The 23434-nt window shown below is 42.7% G+C and overlaps 1 protein-coding gene and 1 pseudogene across 2 annotated transcripts; both read right to left on the bottom strand.

Annotated features, from left to right (window-relative positions):
* LOC116743413 overlaps window positions 1-6189 on the bottom strand; it is a 77131-nt pseudogene extending 70942 nt beyond the window's left edge.
* A 2133-nt stretch (window positions 6190-8322) lies between these two features.
* On the bottom strand, window positions 8323-20077 carry TAT (tyrosine aminotransferase). 2 transcript variants are annotated; one of them, XM_032613781.1, is made up of 12 exons: window positions 20017-20077; window positions 19190-19403; window positions 18929-19033; window positions 15865-15932; window positions 14834-14992; window positions 14493-14631; window positions 14011-14063; window positions 12720-12872; window positions 11752-11880; window positions 11331-11414; window positions 10137-10235; window positions 8323-9413 (listed from the first exon to the last, which is right to left on the bottom strand). In XM_032613781.1, the coding sequence occupies exons 2-12, from the start codon at window positions 19323-19325 to the stop codon at window positions 9273-9275; spliced, it is 1266 nt and encodes a 421-aa protein (XP_032469672.1). In that variant the 5' UTR covers window positions 19326-19403; window positions 20017-20077; the 3' UTR covers window positions 8323-9272. The 2 variants fall into 2 exon arrangements, with proteins under 2 accessions (XP_032469672.1, XP_032469671.1); XM_032613780.1 differs by lacking the exon at window positions 20017-20077 and having other exon boundaries at window positions 9273-9413; window positions 19190-19424.
* Window positions 20078-23434: the final 3357 nt, after the last annotated feature.

Here is a 23434-nt window from a genome sequence, read left to right as displayed (position 1 = left end):
TTTTCAATAAGTGGTGCTGGGAAAACTGGACAGCTATATGTAAAAGAATGAAATGAGAACACTCCCTAACACCATACACAAAAATAAACTCAAAATGGATTAAAGACCTAAATGTAAGGCCAGACACCATCTAACTCTTAGAGGAAAACACAGGCAGAACACTCTATGACATAAATCACAGCAGGATCCTTTTTGACCCACCTCCTAGAGAAATGGAAATAAAAACAAAAATAAACAAATGGGACCTAATGAAACCTAAAAGCTTTTGCACAGCAAAGGAAACCATAAACAAGACCAAAAGACAACCCTCAGAATGGGAGGAAATATTTGCAAATGAAGCAACTGACAAAGGATTAATCTCCAAAATTTACAAGCAGCTCATGCAGCTCAATATTAAAAAAACAAAGAACCCAATCCAAAAATGGGCAGAAGACCTAAATAGATATTTCTCCAAAGAAGATATACAGATTGCCAAAAAGCACATGAAAGAATGCTCAACGTCATTAATCATTAGAGAAATGCAAATCAAAACTACAATGAGATACCATCTCACACCGGTCAGAATGTCCATCATCAAAAAATCTACAAACAATAAATGCTGGAGAGGGTGTGGAGAAAAGGGAACCCTCCTGCACTGTTGGTGGGAATGTAAACTGATACAACCACTATGGAGAACAGTATGGAGGTTCCTTAAAAAAACTAAAATAGGGGCTTCCCTGGTGGCGCAATGGTTGAGAGTCTGCCTGCCGATGCAGGGGACACGGGTTCATGCCCCGGTGCAGGAAGATCCCACGTGCCGCGGAGTGGCTGGGCCCGTGAACCATGGCCGCTGAGCCTGTGCGTCTGGAGCCTGTGCTCCGCAAAGGGAGAGGCCACAACAGTGAGAGGTCTGCGTACCACACACACACACACACACAAAAAAAAAAAAAAAAAAACTAAAATAGAACTACCATACGACCCAGCAATCCCACTACTGGGCATATACCCTGAGAAAACCATAATTCAAAAAGAGTCATGTACCAAAATGTTCATTGCAGCTCTATTTACAAGCCAGGACATGGAAGCAACCGAAGTTTCCATCAACAGATGAATGGATAAAGAAGATGTGGCACATATATACAATGGAATATTACTCAGCCATAAAAAGGAACGAAACTGAGTTATTTGTAGTGAGGTGGATGGACCTAGAGACTGTCATACAGCGTGAAGTAAGTCAGAAAGAGAAAAACAAATACCAATGCTAACACATATATATGGAATCTGAAAAAAAAAATGGTCATGAAGAACCTAGGGGCAAGATGGGAATAAAGATCCATACCTACTAGAGAATGGACTTGAGGATACGGGGAGGGGGAAGGGTAAGCTGGGACAGAGTGAGACAGTGGCATGGGCATATATACACTACCAAACGTAAAATAGATAGCTAGCGGGAAGCAGCCGCATAGCACAGGGAGGTCAGCTCGGTGCTTTGTGACCACCTAGAGGGGTGGGATAGGGAGGGTGGGAGGAGGGATACGCAAGAGGGAAGAGATATGGGGACATATGTACATGTATAACTGACTCACTTTGTTATAAAGCAGAAACTGACACACCATTGTAAAGCAATTATACTCCAATAAAGATGTTTAAAAAAAATACAAGCTACACAGGTAAGATTATATCAATCAGGCAATACAAAAAAAAAAGAAAGAAATCTCTTTCGGTCTGGCCTCTGGGAAGAAAAAACCTCTCCCGTGAGAATCTGTAACCATAGGCATTCCTTTACGTGGATTTGGTGTTCAAATGCATTCTACCTGCATGGTCTGGGACCCCAAGCTGAGAAATTCACATGAAAAGTGGTCCTAGTCCAGGAGTTTTAATACCAGAAAAGAAGGGGAGAATGGGTATTGGGGAATGTCTAGCAGTCTGCCACGTCAGTCCATATTTCTGTTGCACAGAAAAATAATCAGTAAAATACTTTTAAGGATAAAGAAGTATCACATTAACATAAAATTGGGGGAAAACGTGGAATAGAGACACAAGATCAGGAGAGAAAAGTAACAATGTAAAATTTCCAATAATGCCCCAGTTGAGAATACATGCTCTAGAGCTAAATTCCATTTAATGGATGTTTGGGGGTTAAACAAGTTAAATGACACCACAAGAATGTCTGCCACATCCAGAATGTGGGAAATTTCACAAGACAACTGTTTTGACAATTAAGTCAATGGCATGAAAAGATTAAGAGAAATTTAAGAGATGTAAAACTAAAAGTAATATTTGAACCTTGTTCAGATCCTACCCCAAATGAACCAACTATAAAAAGATATTTTGTATACAGTTGAAGAGATCTGATTATTTGATGCAACGTGGCACTGTAATTAAGAAATTAGGTTTGGGCTTCCCTGGTGGCGCAGTGGTTGAGAGTCCGCCTGCTGATGCAGGGGACACGGGTTTGTGCCCCGGTCCGGGAAGATCCCACATGCCGCGGAGCGGCTGGGCCCGTGAGCCATGGCTGCTGCGCCTGCACGTCCGGAGCCTGTGCTCTGCAACGGGAGAGGCCACAACAGTGAGAGGCCCGCGTACCACAAAAAAAAAAAAAAAAAAAGAAAGAAATTAGGATTTTGGAGATGCATACTGAGGGGTATGAGAGGAAATGACATGTACCTAGGATTTGCTTTATAAATACTTCAACAAAGAAAACAAGGAAAAGGAGGAAGGAAGAAATATGGCAAAGTCTTGATAATGGATGATGGATATATGGATATTAACTATACTATTGTTTCTTTTATACACATTTAAAATTTTCATAGTCAGAGTTCAAAATTATTTTAGAGGACACATGAACAGAAAACAGCACTAGTATAATATACGAACTAATTCTGCTATTTATAGAAACATCCCAGATGTTTTTCTAAAAATTTCTTACTTTTCCCAGTGTGCAAGCCCCACCGATGCTTTGCCCTGCTTCCATTATGAAATGCTAGAATCAGGAAAAATAAGCACTTTGTACCCCAAGATGAACAAATGATGATGGGGTCATCTCATCTAATTTCAGTCCTGAGGAAAAACTTAAAAAGTAAGTAATTCCTACAAGTGTGGACTCCCTAATTAAAATGGTGCCATCCCTGACTTTTAGAATGCTAGTGTCTGAAATGATGTCACAATCTTTGTGGATATGGTTAACATGAGAAAAAGTTGTTTTCCTACCATGATCAGATGAATGAAACTGGTAATTTCTCAGGTTTCTTACCTTTCTTTTAAAAACCTGAAATTCCTTTAAGTGCCAAATATTTGAGTTGGTCTTCCTGAAGTCTGACTCCTCTGCACCTTTAAAAAAGAAAAACAGTGTTGTGGGGCTTCCCTGGTGGCGCAGTGGTTGAGAGTCTGCCTGCCGATGCAGGGGACATGGGTTCGAGCCCTGGTCTGGGAGGATCCCACATGCCGCGGAGCGACTGGGCCCGTGAGCCACGACTGCCGAGCCTGCGTGTCTGGAGCCTGTGCCCCGCAACAGGAGAAACGGCGACAGTGAAAGGCCCGTGCACGGCGATGAAGAGTGGCCCCCGCTTGCTGCAACTAGAGAAAGCCCTCGCACAGAAACGAAGACCCAACACAGCCAAAAATAAAAATAAATAAATAAAAAAATTTAAAAAAAAGAGAAAAACAGTGTTGTGGAGGTATAGTTCACATACCATACAATTCACACATTTAGTGTATAGTTTGATGGTTTTTAGTATATACACAATCGCACTACCATCAACACAATCAATTTTAGAATATTATCATTGCCCCCCAAAGAAACCCTGCATCTGTAAGCAGTCGATCTCCACCCCCACCTCCTACCCATCCCCACCACATACATCCTCACACTCAACTCTAGGCAACCACTAGTCTCTTTTTTTCTAGTTTGGACATTTGATATAAATGGAATTACACAAAATATGCTCTTTTCCACTGGCTTCTTTCACTCAGCACAATGTTTTCAAGGTTCATCCATGTCGCAGCATGCATCAGTGCAACATTCTTTGTTCCTCTCAAGTAATATTCCATGGATGGATATATCACATTTTACTTATGCATTCATCAGCTGATAGATATCTGGGTTGTTTCCATTTTCTGGCTATTATGAATAATGCTGCTATGGACATTCTTGTAAAAGTTTTATGTGGACATAAGTTTTCATTTCTCTAGGAGTGGAATGGATGGGTCATATGGCAACTATATTTTTAACCTTTTGAGAAACTGCCAAACTGTTTTCCAAAGTTGCTGAACCATCTTACATTCCTGCCAGCAGTGCGTGAGCATTACGATTTCTCCACATCCTTGCCACCACTGTTACTGTTGTGGTAGTTTCCTTCTATTTCTAGTTTGAGGGTCTTTATCATAAAAAGGTGTATAGGGGGCTTCCCCGGTGGCGCAATGGTTGAGAGTCTGCCTGCCGATGCAGGGGACACGGGTTCGTGCCCCGGTCCGGGAAGATCCCACATGCCACGGAGTGGCTGGGCCTGTGAGCCATGGCTGCTGAGCCTGCGCGTCCGGAGCCTGTGCTCCGCAACGGGAGAGGCCACAGCAGTGAGAGGCTCGCGTACAGCAAAAAAAAAAAAAAAAAAAAAAGTGTAGAATCTTGTCAAATGTTTTGTTAGCATCACTGAGATGACCAGGTCGTTTTTGTCCTTCATTCTGTTATTGAGGTGTATTACACTGACTTTTTTTTCATTTGTTGAACCATTCCCATATTTCAGAAATAAATCCCACTTGGTCGGGGCTTCCCTGGTGGCGCAGTGGTTAAGAATCTGACTGCCAATGCAAGGGACACAGGTTTGTAGCCCTAGTCCGGGAAGATCCCACATGCCGCGGAGCAACTAAGCCCGTGCGCCACAGCTACTGAGCCTGCGCCCTAGAGCCCGTGAGCCACAACTACTGAGTCTGCCTGCCACAACTACAGAAGCCTACGCACTTAGGGCCCGTGAACCACAACAAAAGAAACCACTCCAATGAGAAGCCCGCACGCAGCAATGAAGACCCAACGCAGACAAAAATAAATAAATTTAAAAAACAAAAAATCCCACTTGGTCATGGTACATAATCTTTTTAATGAGCTGTTGTATTTGGATTGCTAGTACTATGCTCGTCTTCTCTGTATTGTTCCAATTTTAGCATATGTGCTGACAAAGCAAGAACTCCCTGCGGCTTTATTTTTTAAACACGGCATAACGTACGTTTTTTTTTTTTTTTTTTTTTGCGGTACGCAGGCCTTTCACTGTTGTGGCCTCTCCCGTTGCGGAGCTCAGGCTCCGGACGCGCAGGCTCAGCGGCCATGGCTCACGGGCCCAGCCGCTCCGAGGCATGTGGGATCTTCCCGGACCGGGGCACGAACCCGTGTCCCCTGCATCGGCAGGCGGACTCTCAACCACTGCTCCACCAGGGAAGCCCGGGATAACGTACTTTGAATTTCATAATGTACTTTGCATTTCAATTTTCAAATGAGTAAATGTCTCAAGGAGCAAGAATTCTTTTCTATGCTTGAAACACTGACAAAAATTAAGACACACTTGCTAGTTTGCAGACTGTTTTCTTCGCAGAATTAGCATCACCTGCTTCCTACACCTCAATTAGATTGTCAGAAAGTGACTGTTTCTTTGGAAGGTGCTCTGCAACAATCTGACCCATAGAGAGCATCCAAATGTGCGCTTTCTATGACACCATTATGAAACCCGTTTGTAAACACACAAACTGTTTAAAGTAAATAAGAGTATGAATAAGATGTACCGGGGATTCACTTCTCCAACAGATTCAATACTTCAACCTTTAGAGTACTTAAAATACAGGCCCTCCTGCACAGTAAAGTGTGGTGTGCGCGAAGCACAGCAGACGATTCACCTTTCTGGCTCGGCAGAAATCCAAACATATATGCCATGCACTCGGGACCGTGAAGGATACGATTCTTCTAAGAAAATTTCCAGGGATACTTTTGAAAACTGACAACAGCTCCTGGGAACTTCTGCTTCTGTTTCACAACTTATGGGACTTACTGGCACCCGCCCACAGCTAGGAAAAGGTTAACAGGTGTTTACAATACCTAAAGATGACTTGTCGACTTTCTGGAAGCCTCCCGCCTGATGTGGCCCGAAAAGGGGGCAAAGGAGGAAGGGAATCTCTCAAAAAGGCGCGGGTCCGAAAAATAGGCTGAAGGAGGAAACAAAACCGAACATCCGGAGAAAAGGTAGTCTCTCCCACCAGAGATACGCAACCTCGCCGGCGCCTCACGGTCTGCGGCGTCTCGTAGTCCCGTGACTGCGCATGCGCCCTGAGTAGTGCGCTGCCCTCATTAGCATTTGTGCCTGCGCAACCATGGGTTCTTTCCCCCGCTCTACCCCACCCCAACTCCCCCACCGCTCCATCCCCCGACCCCCTCCTCTTCCAACACGGTCACCCAGAGCAGGGTTGGGTCGTTGGTGACTGCTAGGGACTAGAGTGGGACGGTGTGTGGTACCGGGTCAGTGGTAACTCGCCAGTTATCCCGTAGGTTAGACAGAAAGGTGAATTCACAGCTGCGAGCCCTTGTCTCCGACATTTTAAAGCATCCTTTGTTTTATCCTGGGACGCTCGGAAGCCACCATCCTGCTGCCGCCATCCGCGAAGCAGCTGGGAATTGTCTCTTGGGAATTTTAATCTTGTTTGGAAGCAGCCCCGACCAGGGGGTCCCTTTTTTATTCAGAATCACCCAGGACTTGATGGACAGAAATGTCATCCCTCCTTAGACTTCCACAGAAGCTGAATTACAAAGTTGAGTAATAGTTACTTCGAAGAAAGGAAAAAAAAAAAAAAAAAGGAAAAATTCACACGCAAAAGCATTTATGTGTACACAGAATAATCTCAAAGAATGGATCAGCAACTGCTACTGTGATTACCTCAGGGGAGAAGAAAAGGTGCTGAAGGACTGGAATGAGTGGTTTTTTTTATTTTTTTGCATCGTTTGAAATATGTCCAGTGTGCATGTATTTTTGTTTATTTTATTTTATTTTTTAAAATTATTTATTTATATATTTTTGGCTGCATTGGGTCTTTGTTGCTGCACAGGGGCTTTCTCCAGTTGTGGTGAGCAGGGGCTACTCTTCACTGTGGTGCACGTGCTTCTCATGCGGTGGCTTCTCTTGTTGCGGAGCACGGGCTCTAGGCGGGCGGACTTCAGTAGTTGTGGCTCGTGGGCTCTAGGGCACGGCCCCTAGATCACAGGCTCAGTAGTTGTGCATGGGCTTAGTTGCTGTGCGGCATGAGACATCTTCCCGGACCAGGGCTGGAACCCATGTCCCCTGAATTGGCAGGTGGATTCTTAACCACTGCGCCACCAGGGAAGTCCCCGTTTTGTTTTTTAAATCTTTGAATTTTCATTTGACTCCCTTACCAAAATGGTAGATGTCAAGGAAATTTGGAAATATAAGAAGTCTGTCTAGATTCAGTAATGCTGGATAGAATTATACATACGTGTGAAGATAAAACGTTTTGTGTAAACCACTAAGTCTTCCTGTTTATCTCTGGACAGATATCCTTGGGAGTTGGGGCCAGAGGTACAGGAAAAGAGGAGCCAGGAATTTTCGAAAAATCGGCAGGAGTGGCATACAGGAAACAAATGTTTTTCATCTCAATCATTGTATATTCCTCTTGGTTTTGCTGAAGAAAATTGAAGGGTAAATTTTAGTTCAACGAAGTCCGACATAGATGGGAAGGGGATGTTTGATGTTTATTTTTGTAAAGGAAATTAATTGGGTGTGGTTGGCAGAGTTGAGACTTGAAGTTCCTATTCTAGATAAGGAAAACATCCCTTAGTGAAGAATTCCCAGATTGATTATGGTATATTCCTGCCCCTAACATTGCAAAATAACTTCAGGCTCCCTCCTCCAAGGGAAATGGTTAGGAAAAAATTAGGCAACTGTGCTTAAGAGGATTTGCAGACAAAAAGCTCATACTGAAAGATTAGCACACCGGACACACCTCATTCTCTTGGTTAGCTGAACCAGTTCAACTTGTTACCCAATGAGTGGTTAGTAGATCTAGAGAAGTGTAGGAATTTGGAGAGTGGGGATCCCAAAAGTTGAAAGTGTGAAGTCAGAGGCCAGGTGTTTATAATGTTGCTTCTTAGTTTGTCTTGTTTGTAAGTACAAGCAAGAAGTTGAGCTCCCAAATAAAATATTTTAGGAATAGTGTTTCTTAAGTGACTCCAAATGTCAGTACATCTACAAAGAAATAAATGAAACCTAGTGGGTAATAAATCAATCAGACTGAGCAATAAGTAGCACCTGGGGATAGAAATTCCCCACAGAGGAGAAAAATGACATCACAGAAGAGAATACTTAGTAAAATTTATTTTAAAAAAAAAGAAAAAGGAAAACAATAATTTATGCCCTTGGCAAAATAAAAGATCTTTTCAATATAAATGTTTCTTAGAAAACATATGAAAAGATAATATAACATATATATCAATAAATCAATATCAACGTTACAGCAAAAGTAATAATGATTCTGTAACAGTGACGAATGAAGAAAATTCTGGCCCTTACACAGCAGCGTTCCTGGAAGGTCCTCTGATTCCTCCTTTTTTTAGTACAGATGTGCCGTCATTTTAAGAAAGCCTGATACACATATATCTACGTTTAGAATCTCTATCAATTAAATTTCTTTGTATCACAAAATAATTCTCTACAAAAAAAAAAACGAAAAGTTTCTGTAAGTGACCCTTCAAATTGGCAGGCTTTCCTAATGTGTTTAGAATTAACCAAATACATGTGTCCCCAACTTCTTTCATTATAGCATTATTGCATACAGTGACGTATACCTGAAGTGAGCCAGTAACAGAGTTGGGCTTCAGACCTGACTGAAGAGAATGTGTTCTTACTTAGAGTAAGAGCAAATGCTTGGGGGCACAACTTCCCTCAATCTTTTGATTCTCTAATCCTGAGTTCTTAATTTTCCTGTCTCTACCGTTTCCTGGGTAACTTTGTTCACCTAGTACTCTCAAGCTAAAAGGAGGAAGTCATATGGGAGGATGGATTGACGGAAGTCATAGCGGTGGATTAATGAATTAGTGAGTCACTCCAGCAGAGCAGAATGCGATGAAATCTGGGGTTCAGAGTGTGTGTGTGTGGATACAGCTGGGGGAAAGCTGGAGCAATTCTGAGCCCTTGTCGTGGTATTTGTGAGGCCCCTCTCCCAGCAGGGGCACCTGAGGAGCAGCAGGGCTCAGTCCCGCTCTCCCCACCCCGATGGGACACACACTCAGGAGAATGGACTGCGTCCTATTTGTCACATTCCTCCGGGCTCCCTTCAGCACAATGGTAGTGCTGGTCACAGAACTCCTGGATCCGGCTACAGGCCTCCAGCAACATCACTTCGGGGATTGTGATTACCACTCGGAAGAAATTTGGGTACTCGAAGCACTGCAAAAACAAAAGCCTGTTATTCTCAGAGCAATTGAATCAGGGACTGGACCACCCTAATATGGCCAGGGCCCTAATCAGCAAAAAGCAGTGATGCCATTTACCCAAGGGTATCATTTCACTCAATTCCCACCACTGGACTGCTAAGCCAGTAACTGAGTTAATTTATCTTAAAAGGAATTTGTGGGACAAGCTTGATTTCCTCTCACCTAGAATGTTCAACCACAATTTTTCTTCCTGGATGGGGGAGAAACAAATTTTAAATAGAGGTCATGAGACCCATCAGTTTGAATCTTTTCGAAAGAGAATACAGTAGTCCCTCAGTATCCATGGAGGGTTGGTTCCAGAACCTTCGAGAGTGCCAAAATCCGAGGATGCTCAAGTCCCATATATAAAATGGCATAGTATTTGCATAACCTACATACATCTTCCTGTGTACTTTAAATCATCTCTAGGTTACTTTTAATACCTAATACAATGTAAATGCTATGTAAATAGTTGCCAGTCTGCAGCAAATTCAAGTTTTGGAACTTTCTGGGATTTTTTTTCCCCTCATATTTTTCCATCCACAGTTGGTTGAATCCGTGGATGAGGAACTTGAGTATATGAAGGCCGACAGTATGCTTTGTTGGGGGAGAGAAAGTCAGGCTACAGACCAGCTCAGGGAGAGTTCCTGAGGCTCTAGAAACCGTTGAGAGTGTCCTGAGAGACGTAAGCACTCACTGTTGCTGGGAGGCAGTGGACGGATTGCTCAGCAACTAACTGCTCAGTGAATTCCACATCATTCTCAAATTCTGGGAAATGTTCCATCTCAATTCCAACCTATACCAATAACAGGGAGATGCAAATTTATCAGGAGGTAAAACAGGCCAACTCTCTATGCCACAAATTAAGATAGGGACTACTCTAAAAAACATGTTGGAACTCCACTACTGATAACTAAGAGTTCTTGCTCTTATGAACTCACAGAATTTTTCATAGGGAAGAGAGGACATATTTATATTAAATGTTTTAGTTTACTGAAGGGTTCCTTCTTGGATGCTGATAAATGAAAGCTGGAAATAGGATGCCAGTGTTTCTCAAAAAAGGCACTACTGGGACTTCCCTGGTGGCCCAGCGGTTAAGAATCAACCTGCCAAAGCAGGGGACATGGGTTCGAGCCCTGGTCCGGGAAGATCCTACATGCTGCGGAGCAACTAAGCCCGTGTGCCACAACTACTGAGCCTGTGCTCTACAGCCCACGAGCCACAACTACTGAGCCCCCATGCCACAACTACTGAAGCCCACGTGCCTAGAGCCCGTGCTCCGCAACAAGAGAAGCCACCACAATGAGAAGCCCGCGACCACAAAGAAGAGTAGCCCTGCCCGCCGCAACTGGAGAAAAAGCCCGCACGCAGCAACGAAGACCCAACGCAGCCAAAAATAGATTAATTAATTAATTAATTAAATTTAAAAAGGCACTATTATCATTATGGGCCAGGCTATTCTTGATTGCATGGAACTACCACCCTGCCCATTGAAAAATATTTAGCATCCCTGGCCCACAAAATGCCAATAGCACCCCACACAGTCTTTCTGAAAACAAACAAAATTCCTATATATCCCCAAATATTCCTAGGGAACCAGATCTCTCCTAGGTGAGAATTACAGTAGTGTGGAAAGCCTCTTATCTGTGTCTTATGTCATCCCTGTATCTACATATAAAATGAGTCTCTGTATGAAGAATTAAGTCATTTTAAGAGGTTTTTTCTTCCTTTTTCTTTTTTTTAGCACTGAGGTTAAACCACATTGTTGGGACAATTCAGAACAAGGCAGTTCCTAAACTGACTGGCTCAGGAGCCCATGTGGTTGTCTTTGTGAGCCCTGCAGACTGGCTTCCCCCGCCTACCACCAACTACCTGCCACCCACATACTCACCATGAGGTACATGGCCCCAGAAGGGCGGATGGGCCGGAGTCCAGGGATGGCAGCCAATGCCCCATAGCAGAGATCCGCATTGGACTACGAGAGGAGACAGAGACATCAAGGATGAAAAGTTAAGCAAAAGAAAAACCAAGTCATTAAAAGGAGAGCCCACATCAAAGGCAAGGAACCTAAGTTTGCTCTCCTGGCATAAGGGGTAACAAGATAAAAACTCTGCCACTTGAAGCTTTTGGCCAGGAGCAGGGTGGATTGCCAGAAGTTAGAGAAATGTGTGGGTAGATATTTACACTGATGCCACCTCCTGGTTTGGAAGCCCCATAATGGAGCATTGCTCCAGAAATGAGGACCCATTATTTCAAATTCCACTGGTGGCATTCCTTGACTCCCAAAGTAGAAAGTCATGGGCTGCCCTTACCTTGAGGAAGCTTAGAGTGTTGTGGTAGAACTCTTGAGGGGTGCGATGCAGAATGCTTTTCAGAGCTCCCTGGACAAGGGTGCAGGGTCCCAGGATCCGCTGACTCAGCTTCACCAGCCCATCTCGGATCTAAAAGCCCCCCGGCAAACACATTATTTAGCTTTTCTTAGGCATCCCCACTGTGGAGACCCTTGTTCTGCCAATTCTTTCTATCAAGTTTTTTTTTTTTTTTTTTTGCGGTATGCGGGCCTCTCACTGTTGTGGCCTCTCCCGTTGCGGAGCACGGGCTCTGGACGCGCAGGCTCAGCGGCCATGGCTCAAGGGCCCAGCCACTCCGCGGCATGTGGGATCTTCCCGGACCGGGGCACGAACCCGTGTCCCCTGCATCGGCAGGTGGACTCTCAACCACTGTGCCACCAGGGAAGCCCTCTATCAAGTTTTTAATCTCTGGAGAAGTGATGGTACCTCGTGTCATTCTTAGATCAGACCACCTAGGTTTGTAGCCCAGCTCTGCCGTGCACTGGCTGTGTGACTCTGGGCAAATTATACAACCTCTCTGTGTCTCATATTTCTTACTTGTGAAATGGAGGTAATACTAATACTGGCCTCACAGGGTTGTTAGGATAATTAAATTGACATAAAGTGCATAAAGCACTGGCACATTGTAATCCCACAAACAGTATTAGGTATCATTACTGCTATTGTTCCCTTTTTTGTGGTACTAAAATTGGGGGTGGATGGAACTTCCTCACCAAGACAGAAAAACTGAGTTTTGGAGAGGAATAACTAGTACTGTCTGTATCCAGTGTCTTTCCAGGCACACGGAACTACAGGGCCGAAAAGAAAGAAATAAACTCCTTACCTCCTTACCACTGTGCATGCAAAGTAAATAAATAAATATTTAGAAAAAAATATATAAATATAATCACCCCTAAATTAGACATATTATTTCACCACATTGCTCTCACCTCATTGCCAAAAATATCTCTTCGGTCATGGATGAGGATCCAGCCCATCCTCCAGCCAGGAACCAGCCAGCGCTTGGCCAGCCCTCCACAGGACAGAATGGGGACGTTGCTACTGAGGGTGGCTAAAGGCTCAAATTTGGAATCTGAAAACACCTGAGGAGAAGAGGTGCTTGTTACAGTTGTGTTCTGGTTTACTTTCCTCCGAATCCCATGCCTTGCAAAATTTTCCTTATATCACTAGGGACAGGGTCTCAGATTTACGGGCTCATTCCTACCCTGAAGCGTGATTGGGATCTCAAGAGGCTTCAGAGGGGACACCCAAATACATTTAACCCAGTATCTAGTCTAGATTAAAGGAAGCCTAAAATGAGGAAACTGACCCCAGCCCAGTAATAGGTACAACCCTTGGCTCTAGGGAATGAATGACTGTTGGAGTTACAGATTTCACAATAATGTATGGGTCCATAATCCCTTATGTGAAATTCCTGGGCTCAAGTGTGTTGCAAAATGTAGAACTGTTTGGATTTTAGAAAGGTTATATAGCACATGTACCTTATACTATATAACAGCTGCAGGCCAATCGGGGACAGCACTCCTAATCAAGCACAGTAACTGTTCCACCCCTTTCCTTACACCCTTATATAGATCCATAAGTGAGATACATAAAGATTTACAAATAGCTTTATATCAAGCACAGTAACTGTTCTGCCCCTTTCCTTACACCCTTATATAGATCCATAAGTGAGATACATAAAGATTTACAAATAGCTTTATATCAAGCACAGTAACTGTTCTGCCCCTTTCCTTACACCCTTGTATAGATCCATAAGTGAGATACATAAAGATTTACAAATAGCTTTATATCAAGCACAGTAACTGTTCTGCCCCTTTACTTACACCCTTATATAGATCCATAAGTGAGATACATAAAGATTTACAAATAGCTTTATATCAAGCACAGTAACTGTTCCGTCCCTTTCCTTACACTCTTATATAGATCCATAAGTGAGATAAATAAAGATTTACAAATAGCTTTATATCAGGCCAAGTCAGGTTTTGCCACCAAATGAATTCCAAAAATCTGCAGATTTTTATAGCTTTTTGGATCTTGGAAAACTGGCTAAGGGCTGGTTATCTGTATATCTGTTTAGAGCACAGGGATACTACTGATTAGTGCTGTACTGAAATGGTTAGGATTTGCTTCTGATTATTCTAGGTGCCACATCTAAAGGTGCCATGAGATAATTTGGGATTGAGAATATGGCAGTGATGCATCCTACCCAAGACTCACCATGTCTCCATAGATCTCATCAGCTAAGATGGGGACACACTGCCTTGCAGCCACTGAAAATAAGAGAAACATGCTGAAATCATTTTTAATGTGAATTGCCTTAGCATTTAATATTTACCTGGGCTTATGATACTTTGCATTTCATGTTTGTATGTTTCATCTTCCTCTTTAAGAACTATAAACTCTTCTTATACTCTTCCAGGGTACAGAGCCTAAATTTGCTCTTTAATTAACTAGATATTTCAAACCCTCTCTTCCACATGATGGGAGTGGTGAAGAGGCAAGTAGTTCCTCTTTTTATCCTTCTTTCAGGAAATTCCTACCTTTCCAGGGGCACACCACTCACTAGAGACCCCAGTGGAGCCCTCCCACCTCCATCCTAGGCTTGGAACTTAGTGAAGGACTCCTTTCTCGTTCCATGAAACATCTGAAGGATTCCATCCCCATCCTCTCCCCTGTCAAGTGAAGTCTGCTGGACTCACCTGCCAAAATTTTCTGCAGATGACTTCTACTGAACACTGACCCACAAGGGTTTGATGGATTATTGACAACGAGACAAGCCGTCTTTTCATCAATCAGAGATTCCAGTTGTTTCAGGTCAATTTCCCAAAACTTCTCTGGCTGGGGAGGAAAAAAGGGGGAGACTAAGATGATTCTGAAAAATGTAGGACTACTCACTTCACTCAAAAATATAATGTAAATAACAAAATGTGCCTGTGGCCTCGACCACCCACTTCCAGATCTTTCTCTGCTAAGATAATGGTCATATATTTTTATGAAGTAGTAATTGAGCTCTTGTGTCTAAAATTTAAAAGTCATTTACCAATAAATTGTAGGGTTTGACCTCGATTCCCATAGATTCAGCCAGAGTCCTGTAGAGAGAGAAGCCAGGTCTGGGAACTAGGATGTTTTGCCCTGGGTTGGCCAGCACAGCTAAACAAAGTTCAATAGCCTGACTGCAGCCACTTGTTAGAATGACATCCTATAAAGAACAGAAAAGTTTCATTTTGTTAGGGGTTCCAACAGCAACAGGAGCAAAGAGGTTATCAGATGAATGAGTGGGAAGCAAAAAAAGCCTTATTTTTACAAACTCCATGTAAAGTTGTGGGGACTGTACAAAGCCAAAATTGAAAGAAGTGAATATGTTTACATATGTGCATATCTAAAAGTTGTTGAAAATGTTGGCCACTTAAGAGAAATAAATCACTTAAAAAAGGACGGCTTGGTTGTGACTCAGCAGACCTCCACGAGAGATCATGATGACCTTGGACTTTTTCACCTGGTTATTTATTTACTTTTGACCAGAGATTTGAAACCTGACTGTCTTCTGAAAGACAGATATAGGGCACCTCTTAATGTTAAGAAATATTGACCCCCACCCAGTGGACAACAGAGCAGAGGGTAGCATTTAAACTTGGCCCTGCCATCCATCCAGTATGCCATGGAAGCTCTATCTTCCCATCTAAGTGACCTTAAGGGCAGTGAAGGAAGCTACAGATTCATAAAAGACCTATTGGTAAAATTTAAAATTTCAATTATTTGATGTTTATGAATTATTGTTTTTCAATGATCTTTTGCAGAGAAGCAAAATATAGGGTGACCTCTGAGTCCTTTAAGCCTCCTTGAGACAGACACTATACGAGTTGTATGCAACGTTATTATCATACTATAATGACATTAAATATAATCACTGATTAGTGGCCTCCCCGTATGAAAAGTCCTCGAATTGCCAAAGGGAAATTATCCTTAGTTTTTGTTCCACTTGAAACCCTTATTCCTCATGGAACAGAAACAAGGAAAAGGGTAGAGTTTGCCCAATACTGTTCCCAAGCTGGTTCCTTTTCTAGGGCTCACCTTAGCTTCCAGGGGTGCCTCAGGACAGTGGTAATAAGAAGCAACCTCCTCCCGACTCGATAAGTACCCTGAGAGAAGAGAGCAGAATGAGGAAGCTGGAAGTGTTCATTCCACAACTGACAGCTTTGCCCTTAAGTCAACAGGGCCTCGAGGCTACCTTCTGCCCCAGCTCAGAGCACATACAATTTAGTTTAGCTCTCTGTCACTATAGATAAAGGAGATTAACTTTATATCTTACAATTTTATAATGAGCACAAATATATAAATAATAACAAAAAGAGTTCCCCAAACTATAAAATACTCTGCAGCATCTTGGTTACTGTGATATGTTTTATTTTATTTTAGATTATTTAATCTAAAATTTAGATTAAATAATCTAAAATAGGATGAGATTAGTTAGGATTTAGATTATTCCTAAATCCCTTCCAGGTATTTTATATATATATATATTTTTGTGTGTGTGTGTGTGTGTGTGTGTGTGTGTGTGTGTGTGTGTGTGTGGTATGCGGGCCTCTCACTGTTGTGGCCTCTCTCGTTGCGGAGCACAGGCTCCAGACGCGCAGGCTCAGTGGCCATGGCCCACGGGCCCAGCCGCTCCGCGGCATGTGGGATCTTCCCGGACCGGGGCACGAACCCGTGTCCCCTGCATCGGCAGGCGGACTCTCAACCACTGCACCACCAGGGAAGCCCCAGGTATTATATTTTTTGAAAACTTGTAATTAGTGAATTCATTACCTTGGGTCCATTTTAACTTTTTCACATTGTACTGTATACGTATTAGTATTTTTCCTTTTAACTTATATTGATGGACTTGCCTGGTGGCGGAGTGGTTGAGAGTCTGCCTGCCAGTGCAAGGGACATGGGTTCAAGCCCTGGTCCGCGAGGATCCCACGTGCCAGAGAGCAACCGGCCCATGCGCCACAACTGCTGAGCCTGTGCTCTGGGGCTTGCAAGCCACAGCTGCTGAGCCCATGTGCCACAGCTGCTGAGGCCCTGTGCCTGGAGCCCATGCTCTGCAGCGGGGGGAGGGGGGCCACCGCAGTGAGGAGTGGCCCCTGCTGTCCGCAACTGGAGAAAGCCCGTGAGCAGCAAGGAAGACCCAACACAGCCAAAAATAAATAATATAAATTAAAATAAATTTTTAAAATTATATTGAAATTAAAATTTTTTTCTTTTAAATTATATTCTCATACAATAGTTCCAAATGTTGGTTTACAAGCTTGAAGTATAGACAGTTTCATACAAATTATTATGTTTTACAAAATTGCTCTCCAGAAAGATTGTCTTCAGTTACCAAGACTAGAGGCAGTATTTCCTAATGTTTGTTAAATTAATAGGTAGAGATAGGTCTCTTGATGTTATACAAATTAGCACTTCCTTAATTACTAATAAAGAAGAGTATTTTCTAGATATATATTATTATCTGCGTTTCCTTTGGCATGAAGTGTTCATATCCTTTGCATTTTGTCAAATGGAGACTTGGTTTTGGGTTTTCAGGTTAAGTCAGTTTCCTAATACTTTGGATATAAAAGTCATTATAAACTTTTAAAAACTTTTATTGAAGTATAGTTGATTTACAATGCTGTGTTAATTTCTGCTGTACAGCAAAGTGATTTAAGTTACACATATATACATCCTTTTTCATATTCTTTTCCATTATGTATAAACTTTTTTTACAACTTAACTTTTGGTGTTATTTTGTTTTGATTTTTATTTATGAAACTTCATAAAATGTAAATAATCAACCTAAAAATCACATCCCTAATATCTCTTTAAAGTGTTTTTACAATTCTATTTTAGCATGAAACTGGATTTTTATTCTGCATTAAGACTATGTTTCTAGGGCTTCCCTGGTGGCGCAGTGGTTGAGAGTCCGCCTGCCGATGCAGGGGACACGGGTTCGTGCCCCGGTCTGGGGAGATCCCACATACCGCGGAGCGGCTGGGCCCGTGAGCCATGGCCGCTGAGCCTGTGCGTCCGGAGCCTGTGCTCCGCAACGGGAGAGGCCGCCAACAGTGAGAAGCCCGCGTACCGCAAAAAAAAAAAAAAAAAAAAAAAAAACGAATATGTTTCTATGAGCACATATACACAGTGGGGAAATGTGCAACACTGAAACAAAGTCAAGGAATCATTTATTTTACCAAAATGTTTAGGGTAGAAATGTTTAATAGATGGAGAGAGTTAAACCTAAACCTAAGAATAATTTCTTTCTGTCCTAAACAAACCTTCTATCCTCCAGTAGGTCAGCTCATTCTTTGCTGTTCTTGGTTTTATGGGTTTTGTTTTTTGTTTTTGCCTTGAAACAAGCACAATTACATTGAGAGTGTGATTAGGACCATAATTAAATTAAACCCTGAATGTGTAGAGAAGGAGAAATAAGGCCAAGAAGCTATTTACACAGGGCAGTAATTAAATTAATTTAGGAGCTAGAGGGCTTTGTAAAGAAGCAGGTGCAGCTAAACTCAAGGCCTCCGTTTAGAATTAGCGATGATAGAATAGGAGTGTTATTTGAGAAATAAGTATGTAATGGGAACCTAGAGCAGGGAGGTGCCATAATGCCAGAGGAAGCCAGGAAAGAAGTTAGACCTTGATGGCTTGAGGTTAAGCATGCTGAGACCCCTTTCCCCAAATCCAACAGCCATTTTATCTTAGCTTCTCCTTAGGAATTATGCATCAGGAAAGCAAAGAAGAATGCTAGAAATGTATTCCTATTAGAAGAGCACTGGGCTTCCCTGGTGGCGCAGTGGTTGAGCATCTGCCTGCCAATGCAGGGGACACGGGTTCAAACCCTGGTCTGGGAGGATCCCACATGCCGCGGAGCAACTAGGCCCGTGAGCCACAACTACTGAGCCTGCGCGTCTGGAGCCTGTGCTCCGCAACAAGAGAGGCCGCGATAGTGAGAGGCCCGGGCACCGCGATGAAGAGTGGCCCCTATTTGCCGCAACTAGAGAAAGCCCTCGCACAGAAACGAAGACCCAACACAGCCATAAATAAATTACAAAAAAAAAAAAAAGAGCACTAAAGATTTGGAAGCCACCAGATTAGAGTCTCAGGAGGAATTTACCAGTGGAGGGGGCATAGCCGTTATACTTCCCCGAGTCAAGGGCATCTTTTATTGCTTGGGTAACTTCAGGATCTGTAGGCAGGTTTCCAAACACAGTAGGGTCCCCTTTTCATGGGAAAAAAAAAAAAAGAACCGCCAAGAGGTTATTCTTCCATGCCCTGTGCTCAGACCCACCCTCCACTTCCATCCTCTCCAACCAACCCATGAGGATGGGGGTGGGAGGAACAATGCCTGCCTCTCGGTCAAGTGTCTCCAACTCACCAATTGACAGAGCAATCATGGTCTTGTTTGGATTTGGCTTCACCTTCATGCTGTCCACAATGGCCCGGATGGGATTGAAAGTTTTGTTGGACATGTCCGAGGGCCTCACGGACCATCTGGCCTTCCTGCCTTTCATTTTTCCCGGCACAGAGCTTCTCCCAGGGATGTTGACATGCACATCCAGCACTGAGGGGAGGTTGCCATGGTCGTGCAACTGAATCATGTATGGGTCCATCACTAACAAAGACTATGGGGAAAAAAAGGGGTCGCTGTGACACTAAGAACAGACATCATCCTGGGGGGGCTACAGTTGGACCAAAACATTGGGGTGATTTCACCAGACATCTCTTTCCAAACTCCTTTCTCGTGTAAAGTAGCTTTGTTATGAATGTGGGAAGTTTTAAGACTTTTCCCTGAGACGGAAAATAAGCAAGAGCCCATTCTACAATATTAGCTGAGAGCGTTCCATCAAATACTTACCTACTGTGAGATTCGCTGTGTGCAACTGTAATCCCCATGAAAATTTAACCATGCTCTCAGTGAAACCAAGGAAAAATGACATGAGAACTGTTAAACAATGAAAGCATATGTGTTCCTTCCCTTCCCTAACACTTCAACAGACTGTGTCTTGTCCTGTGCAAAGAAGAACCAGGAAGAACCATTCCAACATTGTTAGAAATTTAGTGTTAATATCGTCACTAGTAAAAATAAAGCCCTATTCCATAAGCATCTTACTGTCCTGTGGATAAAGAACTCAATACACCACAAAGAAAAAAGTGCGCATTCCAAATCACCGTCACCAGATTAGCTGAGGCTTGAGATTTTACCTTCTGGGTAAAGGAGAAGCAGCTTCCAAGTAGCCAAACCAGGAAGTCGTCTTAGTTCTTTGGGAAGTTACGGTGACAGTGAATTCAGATGCAACCTCTGACTCCTGAAATAGTCCCACAAATGGGCGTTGGGCCTGAAACTTTCATGCTATTGGTTCAGGTGAGAACTGAGCAGCCAGCCCTCCTCTTCCCTCCCCTCCCCACTTTTTGCTTCTTTTTACCTCTAACCCTGCCTCCACCTCCACCACCAAATCAGGAATTTGAACTGGCTCTGTGTTAACTCTTTCCGTGTACTTTGTGAGATGTTTGAAAGGACTGTCAGAGAGGTAGTTAGGATTAGAGTTGGTAACTTTTGTTAAAACTTTTTTGTTACAAAACAACCTATTAAAATTTCAATAGTACAGAAACGTATAGAGTAAAAAGTGAGAGTCTTGCTATCTGTATGTTCCATTCTCACTCCCAGGGCCAGGCGGTTGTAATGATTTGGCCATTTCTATCCATTCACCAAGATGGATAGATGATAGTAGATCAATTGATCTATAGATGATAGATAGATAGATAGATAGATGATAGATTAGATGAGAGATACATAGTTACAGAATTTTATGTATTTTCAAAACACAGCTGAGATCATGCTCTACAACTTGTGGGGCAGCATGCTTATTTACTTCCTACATCTTGGGCTCCTTTCCTTGTCAGTCCACAAAGTTCTACTCCAGCTGGAACACACTGCACAGTTAGAGTAAACTAAGGCTTCCTCCATAAATATCTTAAAAGTACACGGTCTCCAAGGCAACAAAAACCTGTGCAATTGTGAATTCTCCTTCATTTTCCTGTTGTGGAGCTACTGGAAAAATAAGATGTCAGGTGAGATCTAAATAAAAAACTTTGCTAAGCAAGCACAGCAGAGATCTCAGCATTCCTCTGAGCCTATGAAAAGTACCACCCACCCAAGGGTTAAGAGGAGCCTCAGTGACCCCATGACTCAGATCCTATCTGTTTATTTATTGAGAGACAAAGAGTTGTTACATAAGCTCCATCTTCTCCAGCTGCTTATCGGTGATTTGAGTCTCCAGTGGGGTTGAATAACCTTTTATTTCTCTGGTCCTTCTATCTCTTAGTGCTTTGAAAGACTTACCTAATGCATTCTCTTCCCCACTCCAGTGAAGTGAGCATTTACCACTTCATCTCACCAGTGGAGAAGCAGAAGCACCAGGTAAGGGCAGAAAGCCAGTCAGGTCAAAGAGAATTTAGGTTCTGAAGCTCTGAGCCCTGAGCTAGCTAATCCAGACTGCTCTGCTTCAAAAAGCTATGTCTACAACATCTAAAAAGACAGAAAAGGAAAGGCTTAAGTCAGCTCTGCTCTTCGGCACCCTATAGCAAAAGGTGAATGGCTTGTTTTACTAAATGCAGTGAAACATTATACAGAAAGAAGTATACTTCACAGGCTGGACGGACTGCCCTTGGTTAAGTTGCCAAGTGAGAACATGGTGTTATTTCCAAAGCACACAGATTTTGTCAAGAGAGAAGACCACTCTTTCCTAAATGCTTTTATTCCACCACCGCCGCCATTTAAAATATAACATGTAAAATATAACATGTATGTGCTGGAGAAAATCAGAAAAAATTAAAAGCATTTATAATCCACCACCACTCTTAATACATTAGTCTTACTTTTCCCCCACAGTTTGGATCTTGTTCTATATACATAGTTTTAAAATTGAGATAAAACTTATATAACATGAAGTCCACCATTTCAAAGTGTAGGATTCAGTGATTTCTTTAATTCATTCACAACATTGTGCAACCATCACCACCATCTAATTCCAAGGCATTTTCATTGCTCCAGAGAGAAACTCCATACCCACGAACTAGCCCCTCCCCACTTCCCGCCTGCCAGTCTCCCACAACCACTACTTTCTGTCTCCATAGATTTGCCTATTCCTGACGTTTCATACACATGGAATTATATCTTTTTGTTTTTTTTTTTTTTGCGGTACGCGGGCCTCTCACGGTCACGGCCTCTCCCGTTGCGGAGCACAGGCTCCGGACGCGCAGGCTCAGCGGCCACGGCTCACGGGCCCGGCCGCTCCGCTGCACGCGGGATCCTCCCAGACCGGCGCACGAACCCGTGTCCCCTGCATCGGCAGGCGGACTCTCAACCACTGCGCCACCAGGGAAGCCCCAATATGTTATCTTTTGTGTCTGACTTCTTTCACTTGGCAAATATTTTTCAAAGTTCATCCATGTTGTAGTGTGTATCAGTACTTCATTCCTTTTTATGGCTGGAAAATAGTCCATTGTGTGGATATACTTCATTTGTTCATCCATTCACCAGCTGCTGGCCATTTGGGTTGTTTCCATTTTTTTGGCTATTATGAATAATGCTGCTATTAATATTTGTATACAGGTTTTTGTGTGAACATATGTTTTCAATTCTCTTGGGTATGTACCTTGGCATAGAGCTGCTGGGCCATGTTATGGACAGTGTTTGCATTGTGAATTTTTTAATTATATCATGGATATTTTCCCATGTTATGAAAAACATTCCATCATAGAGAAGTACCAGAATTTATTGAATAATTTTCCTATTGTTGGACATAATGTGGAGTCTAGTTTTTATCATTGTAAGAAATGCTGCCAAGAGTATCATTTTATGTACATATCGGTTCATACACTTTACTATCTCCTTAAGATAAATTTTACTATACATTAACTTACTGAATTGAAGACAATAAACATTTTGCTTTTACTTTTACTCTCCTAATAATTAAAGTATAATATATCATCATATAATAAATTCAAATTTAGATGTTTATGAACTAAACCCTTAATACCTTCTTTCCCCATAATCCCATTCCATAGAGATAGCCCGTTGAGCCATTTCTTGGTTATCTTTCCAAGTGTCTTCAGTGTCTACACAATACTTGTACACCTGGTTTTGGAGTTGTTCAAAATTATATATATACTATATGTTTATTCTGAAGCTGCACTGTCTCTTATTGTAGCCACTATTCATAAGTGGCTATTGAGTACTTGAAATGTGCCTTGTCTGAATTGAGATGTATTGTTGGTGTAAAATATACATCAGGTTTCAAAGACATATAAATACTGTAAAGTAAAATATCTCATCAATAGTTTTATACTGATTACATGCTTAAATAATATTTGAATCTATTGAGTGAAATAAAGTATGCTATTAAAATTAATTTCATCTGGGCTTCCCTGGTGGCGCAGTGGTTGAGAGTCCGCCTGCCGATGCAGGGGATGCCGGTTCGTGCCCCAGTCGGGGAGGATCCCACGTGCCGCGGAGCAGCTGGGCCCATGAGCCATGGCCACTGGGCCTGCGCGTCCGGAGCCTGTGCTCTGCTGCGGGAGAGGCCACAGCAGTGAGAAGCCCGCGTACCACAAAAAAAAA

The sequence above is a fragment of the Phocoena sinus genome, chromosome 19 (genome assembly GCF_008692025.1).
Source record: "Phocoena sinus isolate mPhoSin1 chromosome 19, mPhoSin1.pri, whole genome shotgun sequence".
Classification (NCBI taxonomy): Eukaryota; Metazoa; Chordata; class Mammalia; order Artiodactyla; family Phocoenidae; genus Phocoena; species Phocoena sinus.
The sequence above is the reverse complement of the archived record's forward strand: the minus strand, read 5'-3'. Positions and strand labels throughout refer to the sequence as shown.

Coding starts and splice junctions, on each gene's coding strand:
- TAT (XM_032613780.1), bottom strand. CDS start 19,424: ATGGACCCATACATGATTCAGTTGCACGACCATGGCAACCTCCCCTCA. Junction 15,933..18,928: donor CGGCTATGCCCCCTCCACTG/GTAAATTCCTCC, acceptor CTCTTCTCTCAG/GGTACTTATCGAGTCGGGAG. Junction 11,881..12,719: donor GAGATATTTTTGGCAATGAG/GTGAGAGCAATG, acceptor GGGGGCTTTTAG/ATCCGAGATGGGCTGGTGAA.